This window comes from Oncorhynchus tshawytscha, unplaced genomic scaffold (genome assembly GCF_018296145.1).
Source record: "Oncorhynchus tshawytscha isolate Ot180627B unplaced genomic scaffold, Otsh_v2.0 Un_scaffold_7493_pilon_pilon, whole genome shotgun sequence".
Classification (NCBI taxonomy): domain Eukaryota; kingdom Metazoa; phylum Chordata; class Actinopteri; order Salmoniformes; family Salmonidae; genus Oncorhynchus; species Oncorhynchus tshawytscha.
The window spans coordinates 130,001-147,500 of record NW_024609403.1 but is presented as its reverse complement, the minus strand read 5'-3'; the positions used below and the strand labels follow the sequence as shown (position 1 = coordinate 147,500).

The 17,500-nt window shown below is 44.5% G+C and overlaps 3 protein-coding genes and 2 long non-coding RNA genes across 7 annotated transcripts in view; 3 read left to right on the top strand and 2 right to left on the bottom strand.

Annotated features, from left to right (window-relative positions):
* The window catches only part of LOC121844737 (PRELI domain containing protein 3A-like), a gene marked incomplete at its 3' end in the record, with an annotated part of 18,682 nt that extends 14,164 nt beyond the window's left edge, over positions 1 to 4,518 (top strand). Inside the window, exons 3-5 of the mRNA XM_042315178.1 lie at positions 1 to 11; positions 3,470 to 3,572; positions 4,453 to 4,518. The exon at positions 1 to 11 is cut by the window's left edge and continues 60 nt beyond it. Coding sequence (XP_042171112.1) covers positions 1 to 11; positions 3,470 to 3,572; positions 4,453 to 4,518 — 180 coding nt within the window. The remainder of the gene's footprint in view (positions 12 to 3,469; positions 3,573 to 4,452) is intronic.
* Positions 4,519 to 4,561: 43 nt separating this feature from the next.
* On the top strand, positions 4,562 to 6,238 carry LOC121844741. The gene is made up of 2 exons (XR_006082130.1): positions 4,562 to 4,751; positions 5,773 to 6,238. It is a non-coding gene; the product is annotated as an uncharacterized LOC121844741 (long non-coding RNA).
* A 2,559-nt stretch (positions 6,239 to 8,797) lies between these two features.
* On the top strand, positions 8,798 to 9,278 carry LOC121844739. The gene is made up of 2 exons (XR_006082129.1): positions 8,798 to 9,014; positions 9,085 to 9,278. It is a non-coding gene; the product is annotated as an uncharacterized LOC121844739 (long non-coding RNA).
* A 2,504-nt stretch (positions 9,279 to 11,782) lies between these two features.
* LOC121844740 lies at positions 11,783 to 12,799 on the bottom strand. 2 transcript variants are annotated; one of them, XM_042315183.1, is made up of 2 exons: positions 12,343 to 12,799; positions 11,783 to 12,216 (listed from the first exon to the last, which is right to left on the bottom strand). In XM_042315183.1, the coding sequence occupies exons 1-2, from the start codon at positions 12,772 to 12,774 to the stop codon at positions 11,881 to 11,883; spliced, it is 768 nt and encodes a 255-aa protein (XP_042171117.1). In that variant the 5' UTR covers positions 12,775 to 12,799; the 3' UTR covers positions 11,783 to 11,880. The 2 variants fall into 2 exon arrangements, with proteins under 2 accessions (XP_042171117.1, XP_042171118.1); XM_042315184.1 differs by having other exon boundaries at positions 11,783 to 12,191; positions 12,354 to 12,799.
* A 414-nt stretch (positions 12,800 to 13,213) lies between these two features.
* LOC112241698 (F-box only protein 32-like) overlaps positions 13,214 to 17,500 on the bottom strand; it is a 16,748-nt gene continuing 12,461 nt past the window's right edge. For both annotated transcript variants that reach the window (XM_042315181.1, XM_042315179.1), the window contains 3 exons: positions 16,698 to 16,880; positions 15,849 to 15,992; positions 13,214 to 15,348 (listed from right to left, as the gene is read on the bottom strand). In XM_042315181.1, coding sequence (XP_042171115.1) covers positions 15,259 to 15,348; positions 15,849 to 15,992; positions 16,698 to 16,880 — 417 coding nt within the window. In that variant the 3' untranslated portion in view covers positions 13,214 to 15,258. The remainder of the gene's footprint in view (positions 15,349 to 15,848; positions 15,993 to 16,697; positions 16,881 to 17,500) is intronic.

The following is a 17,500-nucleotide window of genomic DNA, read 5'->3' as shown; positions in this document are numbered from 1 at the left end:
AACCCAGAGGTGTAAGGAGAAACAAATAACACATTACAACCCAGCATGATAACACATTACAACACATTACAACCTAGCATGATAACACATTATAACACATTACAACCTAGCATGATAACACATTATAACACATTACAACCTAGCATGATAACACATTACAACCTAGCACGATAACACATTATAACCTAGCATGATAACACATTATAACACATTACAACCTAGCATGATAACACATTATAACACATTACAACCTAGCATGATAACACATTATAACACATTACAACCTAGCACGATAACACATTACAACCTAGCATGATAACACATTACAACCTAGCATGATAACACATTACAACCCATTACAACCTAGCAGGATAACACATTACAACCCATTACAACCTAGCAGGATAACACATTATAACACATTACAACCTAGCAGGATAACACATTATAACACATTACAACCTAGCAGGATAACACATTATAACACATTACAACCGAGCACGATAACACATTACAACCGAGCACGATAACACATTACAACCGAGCACGATAACACATTACAACCTAGCATGATAACACATTACAACCTAGCACGATAACACATTATAACCTAGCATGATAACACATTACAACCTAGCAGGATAACACATTACAACCTAGCAGGATAACACATTATAACCTAGCATGATAACACATTACAACCTAGCAGGATAACACATTACAACCTAGCAGGATAACACATTACAACCTATCATGATAACACATTATAACCTAGCATGATAACACATTATAACCTAGCATGATAACACATTACAACCTAGCAGGATAACACATTACGACCTAGCAGGATAACACATTATAACCTAGCATGATAACACATTACAACCTAGCAGGATAACACATTATAACACATTACAACCTAGCAGGATAACACATTACAACCTAGCATGATAACACATTACGACCTAGCATGATAACACATTATAACACATTACAACCTAGCAGGATAACACATTACAACCTAGCAGGATAACACTTTACAACCTAGCATGATAACACATTACAACCTAGCAGGATAACACTTTACAACCTAGCATGATAACACATTACAACCTAGCAGGATAACACATTATAACACATTACAACCTAGCAGGATAACACATTATAACACATTACAACCTAGCAGGATAACACATTATAACACATTACAACCTAGCACGATAACACATTACAACCTAGCATGATAACACATTACAACCGAGCACGATAACACATTACAACCTAGCCTGATAACACATTATAACACATTACAACCTAGCATGATAACACATTACAACCTAGCACGATAACACATTACAACCTAGCACGATAACACTTTACAACCTAGCATGATAACACATTACAACCTAGCACGATAACACATTACAACCTAGCACGATAACACATTACAACCTAGCACGATAACACATTATGACACTTTAGAACCTAGCATGATAACACTTTACAACCTAGCATGATAACACATTATAACACATTACAACCTAGCATGATAACACATTATAACACTTTACAACCTAGCAGGATAACACATTATGACACTTTACAACCTAGCATGATAACACATTACAACCCAGCATGATAACACATTACAACCCAGCAGGATAACACATTACAACACATTACAACCTAGCAGGATAACACATTATAACACATTACAACCTAGCAGGATAACACATTATAACACATTACAACCTAGCAGGATAACACATTATAACACATTACAACCTAGCAGGATAACACATTATAACACATTACAACCTAGCAGGATAACACATTATAACACATTACAACCTAGCAGGATAACACATTATAACACATTACAACCTAGCAGGATAACACATTATAACACATTACAACCTAGCAGGATAACACATTACAACCTAGCATGATAACACATTATAACACATTACAACCTAGCACGATAACACATTACAACCTAGCATGATAACACATTATAACACATTACAACCTAGCAGGATAACACTTTACAACCTAGCAGGATAACACATTATAACACATTACGACCTAGCAGGATAACACATTATAACACATTACAACCTAGCAGGATAACACATTATAACACATTACAACCTAGCAGGATAACACATTATAACACATTACAACCTAGCAGGATAACACATTATAACACATTACAACCTAGCAGGATAACACATTATAACACATTACAACCTAGCAGGATAACACATTATAACACATTACAACCTAGCAGGATAACACATTATAACACATTACAACCTAGCAGGATAACACATTATAACACATTACAACCTAGCAGGATAACACATTATAACACATTACAACCTAGCAGGATAACACATTATAACACATTACAACCTAGCAGGATAACACATTTATAACAACCTGGTATGTGTCGTTTCCACTTACCTCATTTACAAATGAATATTAACTTGTACTGCAACTATCTTGTTCCCCCCTCCACCCCTCCTCTGTCCCTCTCAGTGCTGTTCTAACTATCTTGTTCCCCCCTCCACCCCTCCTCTGTCCCTCTCAGTGCTGTTCTAACTATCTTGTTCCCCCCCTCCTCCACCCCAGTCCTCTGTCCCTCTCAGTGCTGTTCTAACTATCTTGTTCCCCCTCCACCCCTCCTCTGTCCCTCTCAGTGCTGTTCTAACTATCTTGTTCCCCCTCCACCCCTCCTCTGTCCCTCTCAGTGCTGTTCTAACTATCTTGTTCCCCCTCCCACCCCTCCCTCTGTCCCTCTCAGTGCTGTTCTAACTATCTTGTTCCCCCTCCACCCCTCCTCTGTCCCTCTCAGTGCTGTTCTAACTATCTTGTTCCCCCTCCACCCCTCCTCTGTCCCTCTCAGTGCTGTTCTAACTATCTTGTTCCCCCTCCACCCCTCCTCTGTCCCTCTCAGTGCTGTTCTAACTATCTTGTTCCCCCTCCACCCCTCCTCTGTCCCTCTCAGTGCTGTTCTAACTATCTTGTTCCCCCTCCACCCCTCCACCCCAGTGCTCCTCTGTCCCCCTCTCAGTGCTGTTCTAACTATCTTGTTCCCCCTCCACCCCTCCTCTGTCCCTCTCAGTGCTGTTCTAACTATCTTGTTCCCCCTCCACCCCTCCTCTGTCCCTCTCAGTGCTGTTCTAACTATCTTGTTCCCCCTCCACCCCTCCTCTGTCCCTCTCAGTGCTGTTCTAACTATCTTGTTCCTCCCCTCCACCCCTCCTCTCCCCTCTCAGTGCTGTTCTAACTATCTTGTTCCCCCCTCCACCTCTCCTCTGTCCCTCTCAGTGCTGTTCTAACTATCTTGTTCACCCCTCCTCTGTCCCTCTCAGTGCTGTTCTAACTATCTTGTTCCCCCCTCCACCCCTCTTCTGTCCTCTCAGTGCTGTTCTAACTATCTTGTTCCCTCCTCTGTCCCTCTCAGTACTGTTCTGACCCAGGAGGCCATCATCACAGTAAAAGGAGTCAGTTTGAGCAGTTACCTGGAAGGAATGATGGCCCTCAGAATGTCAGCTAATGCCAGAAAGGTGCTGTTGTAACCCTAACCCCATACAGTATAATCATACCTCAGAATGTCAGCTAACGCCAGAAAGGTGCTGTTGTAACCCTAACCCCATACAGTATAACCATACCTCAGAATGCCAGCTAACTCCAGACAGGTGCTGTTGTAACCCTAACCCCATACAGTATAACCATACCTCAGAATGTCAGCTAACGCCAGAAAGGTGCTGTTGTAACCCTAACCCCATACAGTATAACCATACCTCAGAATGTCAGCTAACGCCAGAAAGGTGCTGTTGTAACCCTAACCCCATACAGTATAACCATACCTCAGAATGTCAGCTAACGCCAGAAAGGTGCTGTTGTAACCCTAACCCCATACAGTATAACCATACCTCAGAATTTCAGCTAACTCCAGAAAGGTGCTGTTGTAATAAGTTACTCTCCAGAATCTCCTTAAGCGATACTGATGTAACAATCCCTGAGCGTGTTCTGCATGCAGCATTTAGCCTTTGTGCTTTCCTGACTGAAGAGAGACGGTCCACGGACCAAACTATCATTAGACGTCTCTGTGTGGCTGACCTCGACCATGTTTTCTCTGAAATGAGTTGGGATGCTCTATCTAAGAGCTTCTCTGTGTGTTACTGTCTCTATAGGGTTGGGATGCTCTATCTAAGATCTTCTCTGTGTGTTACTGTCTCTATAGGGTTGGGATGCTCTATCTAAGATCTTCTCTGTGTGTTACTGTCTCTATAGCGTTGGGATGCTCTATCTAAGATCTTCTCTGTGTGTTACTGTCTCTATAGGGTTGGGATGCTCTATCTAAGATCTTCTCTGTGTGTTACTGTCTCTATAGGGTTGGGATGCTCTATCTAAGATCTTCTCTGTGTGTTACTGTCTCTATAGGGTTGGGATGCTATTGAGTGGATCATTCAGAACTCTGAAAGGGAGAACGTTCCTCTGTGTGAGCTGGTAACTACTGGCCTAGCTCACTCTGGTAACTATTCTTCTTCCCTGGCTGAGCTCAGCAGCACCTGACTGGTAACTATTCTTCCCTGGCCTAGCTCAGCAGCACCTGACTGGTAACTATTCTTCCCTGGCTGAGCTCAGCAGCACCTGACTGGTAACTATTCTTCCCTGGCCTAGCTCAGCAGCACCTGACTGGTAACTACTCTTCCCTGGCTGAGCTCAGCAGCACCTGACTGGTAACTATTCTTCCCTGGCCTAGCTCAGCAGCACCTGACTGGTAACTACTCTTCCCTGGCTGAGCTTAGCAGCACCTGACTGGTAACTACTCTTCTCTGGGTGAACTTAGCAGCACCTGACTGGTAACTATTCTTCCCTGGCCTAGCTCAGCAGCACCTGACTGGTAACTACTCTTCCCTGGCTGCAGCTGGTAGCAGCACCTGACTGGTAACTACTCTTCTCTGGCTGAACTTAGCAGCACCTGACTGGTAACTACTCTTCTCTGGCTGAGCTTAGCAGCACCTGACTGGTAACTACTCTTCCCTGGCTGAGCTTAGCAGCACCTGACTGGTAACTACTCTTCCCTGGCTGAGCTTAGCAGCACCTGACTGGTAACTACTCTTCTCTGGCTGAACTTAGCAGCACCTGACTGGTAACTACTCTTCCCTGGCTGAGCTTAGCAGCACCTGACTGGTAACTACTCTTCCCTGGCCTAGCTCAGCAGCACCTGACTGGTAACTACTCTTCCCTGGCTGAGCTTAGCAGCACCTGACTGGTAACTACTCTTCCCTGGCTGAGCTTAGCAGCACCTGACTGGTAACTACTCTTCTCTGGCTGAACTTAGCAGCACCTGACTGGTAACTACTCTTCTCTGGCTGAGCTTAGCAGCACCTGCCTGCATGCTGCTGTAATGGTTCATGGGGCGGCAGGGTAGCCTAGTGGTTAGAGCGTTGGACTAGTAACCGGAAGGTTGCAAGTTCAAACCCCCAAGCTGACAAGGTACAAATCTGTCGTTCTGCCCCTGAACAGGCAGTTAACCCACTGTTCCTAGACCAGTTAACCCACTGTTCCTAGAACAGTTAACCCACTGTTCCTAGGCCGTCATTGAAAATAAGAATTCATTCATGTTCTTCTATCAAGACAATTAGAACCAGACAAGGTCCAATACTTTCAGCAATGAAATGGGGAAAAACTTGAAAGCGCCTGTCAACTTTCTTTCTGTCTGTTTGATAATAACACTTCTGCTATTGTTGCCTGCAGGAAGGGCCAATCAGAGGACTGTGTCGACGACATGATCAGGGACTATGTCATCCTACACCAAGCAGCCCAGACAAACCTCCCACATGGCAGCCAGCCCAGACAAACCTCCCACATGGCAACCAGCCCAGACAAACCTCCCACATGGCAACCAGCCCAGACAAACCTCCCACATGGCAGCTAGGAATCAGAACCCTCCCCGGTGACCAGGTTTTATAGAGGGCATCACAACCCTCCCTGGTGCCCAGGCTTCATAGAGGGCATCACAACCCTCCCTGGTGACCAGGCTTCATAGAGGGCATCACAACCCTCCCTGGTGACCAGGCTTCATAGAGGGCATCACAACCCTCCCTGGTGACCAGGCTTCATAGAGGGCATCACAACCCTCCCTGGTGACCAGGCTTCATAGAGGGCATCACAACCCTCCCTGGTGACCAGGCTCCATAGAGGGCATCACAACCCTCATCACAACCCTCCCTGGTGACCAGGCTTCATAGAGGGCATCACAACACTCCCTGGTCACCAGGCTCCATAGAGGGCATCACAACCCTCCCTGGTGACCAGGCTTCATAGAGGGCATCACAACCCTCCCTGGTGACCAGGCTTCATAGAGGGCATCACAACCCTCCCTGGTGACAACCCTCCCTGGTGACCAGGCTTCATAGAGGGCATCACAACCCTCCCTGGTGAACAGGCTTCATAGAGGGCATCACAACCCTCCCTGGTGACCAGGCTTCATAGAGGGCATCACAACCCTCCCGGTGACCAGGTTTTATAGAGGGCATCACAACCCTCATCACAACCCTCCCTGGTGACCAGGCTTCATAGAGGGCATCACAACCCTCCCTGGTGACCAGGCTTCATAGAGGGCATCACAACCCTCCCTGGTGACCAGGCTTCATAGAGGGCATCACAACCCTCCCTGGTGAACAGGCTTCATAGAGGGCATCACAACCCTCCCTGGTGACCAGGCTTCATAGAGGGCATCACAACCCTCCCCGGTGACCAGGTTTTATAGAGGGCATCACAACCCTCATCACAACCCTCCCTGGTGACCAGGCTTCTTAGAGGGCATCACAACCCTCCCTGGTCACCAGGCTCCATAGAGGGCATCACAACCCTCCCTGGTGACCAGGCTTCATAGAGGGCATCACAACCCTCCCTGGTGACCAGGCTTCATAGAGGGCATCACAACCCTCATCACAACCCTCCCTGGTGACCAGGCTTCATAGAGGGCATCACAACCCTCATCACAACCCTCCCTGGTGACCAGGCTTCATAGAGGGCATCACAACACCCTCCCTGGTGACCAGGCTTCATAGAGGGCATCACAACCCTCCCTGGTGACCAGGCTTCATAGAGGGCATCACAACCCTCCCTGGTGACCAGGCTTCATGAGGGCATCACAACCCTCATCACAACCCTCCCTGGTGACCAGGCTTCATAGAGGGCATCACAACCCTCCCTGGTGACCAGGCTTCATAGAGGGCATCACAACCCTCATCACAACCCTCCCTAGTGACCAGGCTTCATAGAGGGCATCACAACCCTCCCTGGTGACCAGGCTTCATAGAGGGCATCACAACCCTCCCTAGTGACCAGGCTTCATAGAGGGCATCACAACCCTCATCACAACCCTCCTTGGTGACCAGGCTTCATAGAGGGCATCACAACCCTCCCTGGTGACCAGGCTTCATAGAGGGCATCACAACCCTCACAACCCTCCCCGGTGACCAGGCTTCATAGAGGGCATCACAACCCTCCCTGGTGACCAGGCTTCATAGAGGGCATCACAACCCTCCCTGGTGACCAGGCTTCATAGAGGGCATCACAACCCTCCCCCTGGTGACCAGGCTTCATAGAGGGCATCACAACCCTCCCTGGTGACCAGGCTTCATAGAGGGCATCACAACCCTCCCTGGTGACCAGGCTTCATAGAGGGCATCACAACCCTCCCTGGTGACCAGGCTTCATAGAGGGCATCACAACCCTCCCCGGTGACCAGGCTTCATAGAGGGCATCACAACCCTCCAGGCTTCATCACAACCCTCCCTGGTGACCAGGCTTCATAGAGGGCATCACAACCCTCCCAAGGTGACCAGGCTTCATAGAGGGCATCACAACCCTCCCTGGTGACCAGGCTTCATAGAGGGCATCACAACCCTCCCTGGTGACCAGGCTTCAGGGGCATCACAACCCTGATTGGTGACCAGGTCTTCATAGATGTCACAACCCTTGGTGACCATTTAGGGCATCACAGACCCTCCACTCCTTGGTGACCAGGCTTCATAGGGGCATCACAACCCTCCCTGGTGACCAGGCTTCATAGAGGGCATCCCCGGTGACCAGGCTTCATTTAGGATGCTCCCTTAGGTGACCAGGCTTCATAGAGGGCATCACAACCATTCTCCCTGGTGACCAGGCTTCATTTGCTTCATAGGGCCATCACTGTAAGAGTATGCATTCCCGGTGACCAGGCTTCATAGGGAGGGCATCACAGGGAATCCCTGGTGACCAGGCTTCACAACATCACAACCTCATACGGTGACCAGGCTTCATAGGGAATCTGTCACAACCCTCCTCCATGCTCTGTACTGGAGGGTTCATCAGAAAGACTGCGATCATTGATCCTTCCACAAAAGATTTCCCTTCTCCAACGTTAATGTCCAGGAGGATATTGATTGGATACAAAGGTCTATGATAGATGTAGGTTGTGTGCCATTTAGGATGCTATTTAGGATGACATTTAGAATGCTATTCAGGATGCTATTTAGGGTGCTATTTAGGATGCCATTTAGGGTGCTATTTAGGGTGCTATTTAGGATGCTATTTAGGATGAATTACATATAAAAGCTACAAAATGTCATTCTCCATATGAAATGCGGATGGTATTTGCTATGGAAATTATCTACTGCCATACACTGTAAAGTATCATTCAAGGAATTACAATTATCCCCATACAGGTTCAAGATGTCATTCTCCATATGAAATGCGGATGGTATTTGCTATGTTATCACTGTCTGTCACAACATTCTCATACGGGAGGTTCATCCAGGGAATCTGTCACAACATTCTCATACGGGAGGTTCATCCAGGGAATCTGTCACAACATTCTCTTACGGAAGGTTCTTCCAGGGAATCTGTCACAACATTCTCTTACGGAAGGTTCTTCCAGGGAATCTGTCACAACATTCTCTTACGGAAGGTTCTTCCAGGGAATCTGTCACAACATTCTCTTACGGAAGGTTCTTCCAGGGAATCTGTCACAACATTCTCTTAGGGAAGGGAATCTGTCACAACATTCTCTTACGGAAGGTTCTTCCAGGGAATCTGTCACAACATTCTCTTACGGAAGGTTCTTCCAGGGAATCTGTCACAACATTCTCTTACGGAAGGTTCTTCCAGGGAATCTGTCACAACATTCTCTTACGGAAGGTTCTTCCAGGGAATCTGTCACAACATTCTCTTACGGAAGGTTCTTCCAGGGAATCTGTCACAACATTCTCTTACGGAAGGTTCTTCCAGGGAATCTTCTCACGGAAGGTTCTTCCAGGGAATCTGTCACAACATTCTCTTACAGAAGGTTCTTCCAGGGAATCGGTCACAACATTCTCTTACGGAAGGTTCAATGGTTTTTCATATTTAAACGAGTTTCTTTGACGTTTTAAACACAATGGATATTTCTTTGCACGTAGAGAGTCTAGGATTATGAAGGTATATACATTAAATGAATGTACAGTGACCTCACATAGATAGGAAAACTACAGTAGAGCTAACAATGCAGTAAAAATATATCTAAATGTTCAGACAGAAAGTTCCAGGGTTAGAGAGAACAACCTCACTCTACAGACCAGGGTGATATGTTACATAGCTGTGAACAGGACCTCGTTGGGTTGGCAAATGGACAAATGGGTATTTTAACGGGCTAACAAGTATTGGTAGCCGCTGCTGTCATTAACAACACTGGACCTATGTTTAAACTCATGTCTAAAATGGCATCCTATTCCCTACATAATGCACTACTTTAGACCGGGACCCTATCCCCTATATAGTGCACTACTTTAGACCAGAGCCCTATTCCCTATGTAGTGCACTACTTTAGACCAGGGCCCTATTCGATATATAGTGCACTACTTTAGACCAGGGCCCTATTCCCTACATAGTGCACTACTTTAGACCAGGGCCCTATTCCCTACATAGTGCACTACTTTAGACCAGGACCCTATCCCCTATATAGTGCACTACTTCAAACCAGAGCCCTATTCCCTATGTAGTGCACTACTTTAGACCAGAGCCCTATCCCCTATATAGTGCACTACTTTAAACCAGAGCCCTATATAGTGCACTACTTTAGACCAGAGACCTATTCCCTATATAGTGCACTACTATAGACCAGAGCCCTATTCCCTATGTAGTGCACTACTATAGACCAGAGCCCTTTTTCCCTATATAGTGCACTACTATAGACCAGAGCCCTATTCCCTATGTAGTGCACTACTATAGACCAGAGCCCTATTCCCTATATAGTGGTACTACTTTAGACCAGGGCCCTATTCCCTATATAGTGGTACTACTTTAGACCAGGGCCCTATTCCCTATATAGTGCACTACTTTAGACCAGGGCCCTATTCCCTATATAGTGCACTACTATAGACCAGAGCCCTATTCCCTATATAGTGCACTACTTTAAACCAGAGCCCTATTCCTATAGACCAGGTACTACTATAGACCAGAGCCCTATTCCCTATAGTGGTACTACTTTAGACCAGGGCCCTATTCCCTATATAGTGCACTACTTTAGACCAGGGCCCTATTCCCTATATAGTGCACTACTATAGACCAGAGCCCTATTCCCTATATAGTGGTACTACTATAGACCAGAGCCCTATTCCCTATAGTGGTACTACTATAGACCAGAGCCCTATTCCCTATATAGTGGTACTACTTTAGACCAGGGCCCTATTCCCTATATAGTGGTACTACTATAGACCAGGGCCCTATTCCCTATATAGTGCACTACTTTAGACCAGGGCCCTATTCCCTATAGTGGTACTACTTTAGACCAGAGCCCTATTCCCTATATAGTGGTACTACTTTAGACCAGGGCCCTATTCCCTATATAGTGCACTACTTTAGACCAGAGTCCAATGGCCAACTAAGACACTTTACTGACTGGTTTATTTATAGCGTCATCTTATACTTGAATGATCACAGTTGATTTAATTGAATGTTAGAAATATTTATTTTTGTGAAAACATTGTGAAAATGGATTTTCTTCTTATTTTTTAAAATTGATTTATTTTTTACTTCAGTTCATTTTAGTAAACACTTATATTTCTTTAAATTGCATGGTTGGTTAATGGCTTGTAAAGTAAACATTTCACATGTTGTGTTTGGCGCATGTGACAAATAAAATTAGATTTTGATTTGAAACCTGCTGTGGACTAGTTACTCTCTCTTTACATATATGCAAAAATGATGGCCTATTTAGTCAGTCACTGGCCAATGAATAGAGGACTAGTTTGCAGCACCATCACTGACCAGCCAATAGGACAGAAGATCACTCTGCAGTAACACGAAGTGGTCAGTTGATGGCGTAATTGAGCTATGACTGACAGAAGGCTGGACAACAAACAAAATGTTGAAATGTTTTGGATCATAATTCTCTGTGTGAACCCAGTATATATATATAAAGGGATTAATTCTCTGTGTGAACCCAGTATATATATAAAGGGATTACTTCTCTGTGTGAACCCAGTATATATAAAGGGATTAATTCTCTGTGTGAACCCAGTATAAATAAGAGATTATAGATTCTGGATGATAAATACCAGTACTGTATGACATGGGTTGCAACTTGAGATCATCGTCTAGTTAAATAAAACATAAATAAACCTCGATCACAGCTAGAATAGAAGACCATATTCATTAGTACATTTAATTCATATTCCAATAACGTAGGACAAATGACTGAATATTCATGGGGAGACAGCTAAAACAAACCAATCAGAAGTATTTTCAGTTTATTTATTGAACAGAAACATGGACATAAACACTGCATGTATTGGACATTACTCTACTGCCTAGGCAGTGTGAATAGGGGTCTAAAGACTACATCCCAAATGGAATACTAGTACTTTTGACTAGTGCACTATATAGGGAGGGGGTAGGGTCCCATTTGGGACGCAGCCCAGAGTCAAGATTGCACCACTCAACAGGCTGTTCCATCATGCTTCCTCTACCCACCAACACAGGCTGTTCCATCATGCTTCCTCTACCCACCAACACAGGCTGTTCCATCATGCTTCCTCTACCCACCAACACAGGCTGTTCCATCATGCTTCCTCTACCCACCAACACAGGCTGTTCCATCATGCTTCCTCTACCCACCAACACAGGCTGTTCCATCATGCTTCCTCTACCCACCAACACAGGCTGTTCCATCATGTTCCAGGCTGTTCCATCATGCTTCCTCTACCCACCAACACAGGCTGTTCCATCATGCTTCCTCTACCCACCAACACAGGCTGTTCCATCATGCTTCCTCTACCAACACACAGGCTGTTCCATCATGCTTCCTCTACCCATCAACACAGGCTGTTCCATCATGCTTCCTCTACCCACCAACACAGGCTGTTCCATCATGCTTCCTCTACCCACCAACACAGGCTGTTCCATCATGCTTCCTCTACCCACCAACACAGGCTGTTCCATCATGCTTCCTCTACCCACCAACACAGGCTGTTCCATCATGCTTCCTCTACCCACCAACACAGGCTGTTCCATCATGCTTCCTCTACCCACCAACACAGGCTGTTCCATCATGCTTCCTCTACCCACCAACACAGGCTGTTCCATCATGCTTCCTCTACCCACCAACACAGGCTGTTCCATCATGCTTCCTCTACCCACCAACACAGGCTGTTCCATCATGCTTCCTCTACCCACCAACACAGGCTGTTCCATCATGCTTCCTCTACCCACCAACACAGGCTGTTCCATCATGGCTGTTCCATCATGCTTCCTCTACCCACCAACACAGGCTGTTCCATCACCCCCACCAACACAGGCTGTTCCATCATGCTTCCTCTACCCACCAACACAGGCTGTTCCATCATGCTTCCTCTACCCACCAACACAGGCTGTTCCATCATGCTTCCTCTACCCACCAACACAGGCTGTTCCATCATGCTTCCTCTACCCACCAACACAGGCTGTTCCATCATCATGTTCCATCATCCTCTGTTCCATCATGCCACCAACACAGGCTGTTCCATCATGCTTCCTCTACCCACCAACACAGGTTATTCAATATGTCAGACACACAAATCATTTTTAAAAAATGCTTCCTCTACCCACCAACACAGGCTGTTCCATCATGCAGCATCATGCAGGAAGCCATAAATAAACAAGTTATGAATTATTAAATAAAAAGAAGTCCTTCAAGCATTTAAAATATATTGGTTTTCAAAGCTGCTCCTTCATGTCAAGTTCTTCTTGAAAATAAATGTCTCCTCGATTAAAAAGTTAAAAACACAAGAATCTGAAAACATCCCACTTTTGTTCTTAACCAGCTGCTCTTGGGCTCACCACCATAGCTATTATTATTATTATTATTATTATTATTATTATTATTCAGTGTCTTTGTAATATGGTTGGTAAAGCATTGGCAGCTAGTGACTACACACAAGCAAAATACAAAAACCTTTGTAAATATCAAATATATAAAAGTGAAAAAAAAGGGGATGGGGTTGTGTTTAGAAAATTATATGCAGTCAACATATCAAAGAATATCATACCAGTCAACTTGAAAAAACACCTTAGTAAAAAAATTACATTCTCCCAAAATGTGTCCCCCCCCATGCCAAAGCTAAAGCCGGATTCTCTCACCTTTTCCCAGATTACCAAAACAGTCAAATACATAAAAACATTGAAAATGTTGTCCTTGAAATTGAGCCAAACTTACTTACAAACTTCAAATCAGTTAATATATTCCCCTACCTTTTTCCTTTTAGAAAATGAAAGCCATTATGTTTTAAAACTAGGGCTGTCAAAGTTAACTCGTTAAATAACGCGTGACATTTGTAATTCAGTAAAAACAAAAATTGGACACTGTTAGTCTCCATTTCTTCATCACACGGAACCTTCTGAGCGCTCGTTTCCACACGGACCCTTTTGAGGGCTTGTTTCCGCACGGGCCGTTTTAAGCGCAACACACAACACGCTCTGTGCCTGGTCACCTCAGTCAGTGTGACCTCGGTCTCAGTAGCGTTGTCGGGCTCTTGTGGTGCACGACGCGCATAGCTTTGGAAAACTGACATGAAGTTCAACCATAAACACATTCCCAGGCGTTTCTTTAGATAACAGCAAAAACATAATTTGGACAAAAGCGGTTAGCTTAGTTATGCTAACCAAACTAAAATGTTTACAATGCCATGCCTGATTGCATCTTGAATCAACTAGCTAGCTACTTCCCACAAAAACAGTAAATCCATTCCATTTACCTAACGTTACTGTTTTAGTTTTCAGGTTAAGTTCAGAAAAGTATCCCAATTCTAGTAGCAGCTTGTGACTAGTTGGTGTTGAAGAACATAGATCAGTATCCTAGGCTAGATCTAATAGTTGTATTATATTTGACATGACCTCAGACCTGTCTGATCGGTTGTTAATTGGACAGGTTAATTAACATTGGACAGGTTTAAAAGCTCTTTGTCTCCATGGATACAGTTCTATTTTCCTTATAGTCAACACTCCAATCAGAAATTGGCAGAACACTCATTTAGAATGCCTGAAGCTTTCAGGACGTGAGTGTGTGTGTGTGGCAAATGAGGAAGTTTTAAACTTCAAGAACATTGATAAGAGGGAGTAGAGGCCTACGGAAACATTGGGAGGGTTAACATCTATGTTCGCAGTGACTTTTGTGCCGTTTATAGTTTAAAATGCCATTAAAAACATTCATACAGATGATTTTGTCTCTTTCCTTTACAATCCATAACTCAATGCAATGCTTTTTAAAATATATATATATTTTTTAGGGCCAAATTTAATCAAATTAAATAAAATACTACTAATGCTATTAACTCAATTATTTGAATCGTTTGACAGCCCTATTTAAAACTAAACAAATTCACTTTTGCAAATGATTTCCTTTCTGGAAAATGTTTCAACTTAGTATGCTGTTATGGTAGCCATGCAGTAACTGCACTCAGGAAGAGAAGTGCACTTCATTTGAATTTACATTTAAAAAAAAGGACCAAACTTATTTAATAAACTTCAAGAGTACTCTGTTCCACCTCATCCCCCTCTTCTTGTTCCACCTCTCTTTGATCAGTTTGTCAAGTTCACTTGTTCTCAGCTGTAGAACTCCAGCTCCCAGAATCCTCAGCTCTCCAGAAACCAAGAATTCGATTGCATCATTCCCCCACTGCTTCCACTGAATCCATGTGATCACACTATAAAACAGTTCTGTACCGTATGTACAAAAGGCACTCAGAACTTGAAGAGGTTGATAAAGCCTTGTGGGGAAACAGGCTTACAGCAGCTCTCTGTGTTGTTGGCTGTGCAAGGGTGGTTTGTATCCTGAAACCACACAGAGAGAGAGAGAGATTTTAGTACAGTAAATTAATTCTAAAGAAACAGAAATAACTGTCTAATTACTACTATGTAATAAGAAAGTGTCACTTGTATTTGAATAGAGAGAGACACACACACACACACACACACAGAGAGACACACAGAGAGACACACAGAGAGACAGATGTTGGAATGAGAGATGTTGAAGTGTTCCCAACACTACCTTCCAGAAGAGGATGTGGCAGTGTGTGACCCAGAGAGAGACAGAGAGAGATGTTGGAATGAGAGATGTTGAAGTGTTCCCAACACTACCTTCCAGAAGAGGATGTGACAGTGTGTGACAGAGAGAGACAGAGACAGAGAGACAGAGAGAGTGATGTTGGAATGAGAGATGTTGAAGTGTTCCCAACACTAGCTTCCAGAAGAGGATGTGACAGTGTGTGACCCAGAGAGAGACAGAGAGAGTGATGTTGGAATGAGAGATGTTGAAGTGTTCCCAACACTACCTTCCAGAAGAGGATGTGGCAGTGTGTGCAGAACTGCAGGGTTTCACTGTATTGCTCTCTGACAGGGTAGCAGCGACACAGCTTAAAGTACATCTTCTTCCACTCCAACTGGCCCTTGTCTGAAACCATCAGACGCTTACGGATCTGCACAGAGAACACACACACAACCTTCAGTCACGTTTAACTCCAAATGCTTGCAGCTTTTGATATCTGCACTGCAACAAAATAAAACACACGCGCACAAAAAGCAGGTTAGAATTAGGTTAAGGGCTAGGGTTAGAGCTTTAGGGTTAAGGTTAGTTTTAGGGTTAAGGTTAGAATTAGGTTAAGGGTTAGGAGCTAGGGTTAGAGTTTTAGGGTTAAGGTTAGAATTAGGTTAAGGGTTAGGAGCTAGGGTTAGAGTTTTAGGGTTAAGGTTAGAATTAGGTTAAGGGTTAGGAGCTAGGGTTAGAGTTTTAGGGTTAAGGTTAGAATTAGGTTAAGGAGCTAGGGTTAGAGTTTTAGGGTTAAGGTTAGAATTAGGTTAAGGAGCTAGGGTTAGAGTTTTAGGGTCAAGGTTAGAATTAGGTTAAGGAGCTAGGGTTAGAGTTTTAGGGTCAAGGTTAGAATTAGGTTAAGGAGCTAGGGTTAGAGTTTTAGGGTCAAGGTTAGAATTAGGTTAAGGAGCTAGGGTTAGAGTTTTAGGGTTAAGGTTAGAATTAGGTTAAGGGTTAGGAGCTAGGGTTAGAGTTTTAGGGTTAAGGTTAAGGAAAATAAGATTTGAAATGGGACTGACAAAGTTAGTTATACAAGACTGTGTGTGTGTGTGTGTGTGTGTGTGTGTATATCTAAATAAATACAAGTCTGTACCTGTCTGTCAGTGAAGTGGTACTGGCAGAGCCTCTTCCACAGCAACCTGTCCTCAGTGAGTTGTCCCAGGTCTGGAGTCACCTGTCCCAAACTGACCAGGTCCCTGCCATCTGACAGACGCTCCATGATGTTCAGCTGCAGGCTGGCAGGAAGGTCTGTTAGGGTCATACCCTTAGACACAGGCTGGAGGGGGGGGGGGGAAACAGTGGGTTAACTGCCTGTTCAGGGGCAGAACGACAGATTTGTACCTTGTCAGCTCGGGGGTTTGAACTTCCAACCTTCCGGTTACTAGTCCAATGCTCTAACCACTAGGCTACCCTGCCACATAAGTTGGAAGCTTTTGGTTCGGCTTCCTTTCTACCTTCAGCAACAATATATTCCTTATATCCATTCTTATTAAAGCATTTCTAGTCCTGGGGGTATCAGTGATTGGCTGAATTCCAACTAGCTGGTCTCACAGGTCTAAAACAACGAAGGTAAATCCAGAAACGTAGAGATGCCTGCAGGATCCCAGGACCAGAGTGGCCTTCCTCCATTCTAATATAGTCTTTCATTTCCTTGACAGATTCCTTATGATCCTGTAAAAGTTTGGGGGCTCAACCCTGTTGATCTGAATGTTGTCCAGCTGTTGCCACTTCAGGATGTTCTCCATGCTAGCTAACTAACTAGCTAACTAACTAGCTGTGCCTGTCCTACTCATCCTGTTGATCTGAATGTTGTCTCGCGGTTATTGCCACTGTAGAATATTCTCCATGCTAACTAGCTAACTAACTAGCTGTGTCTGTCCAACTCACCCTGTTGAT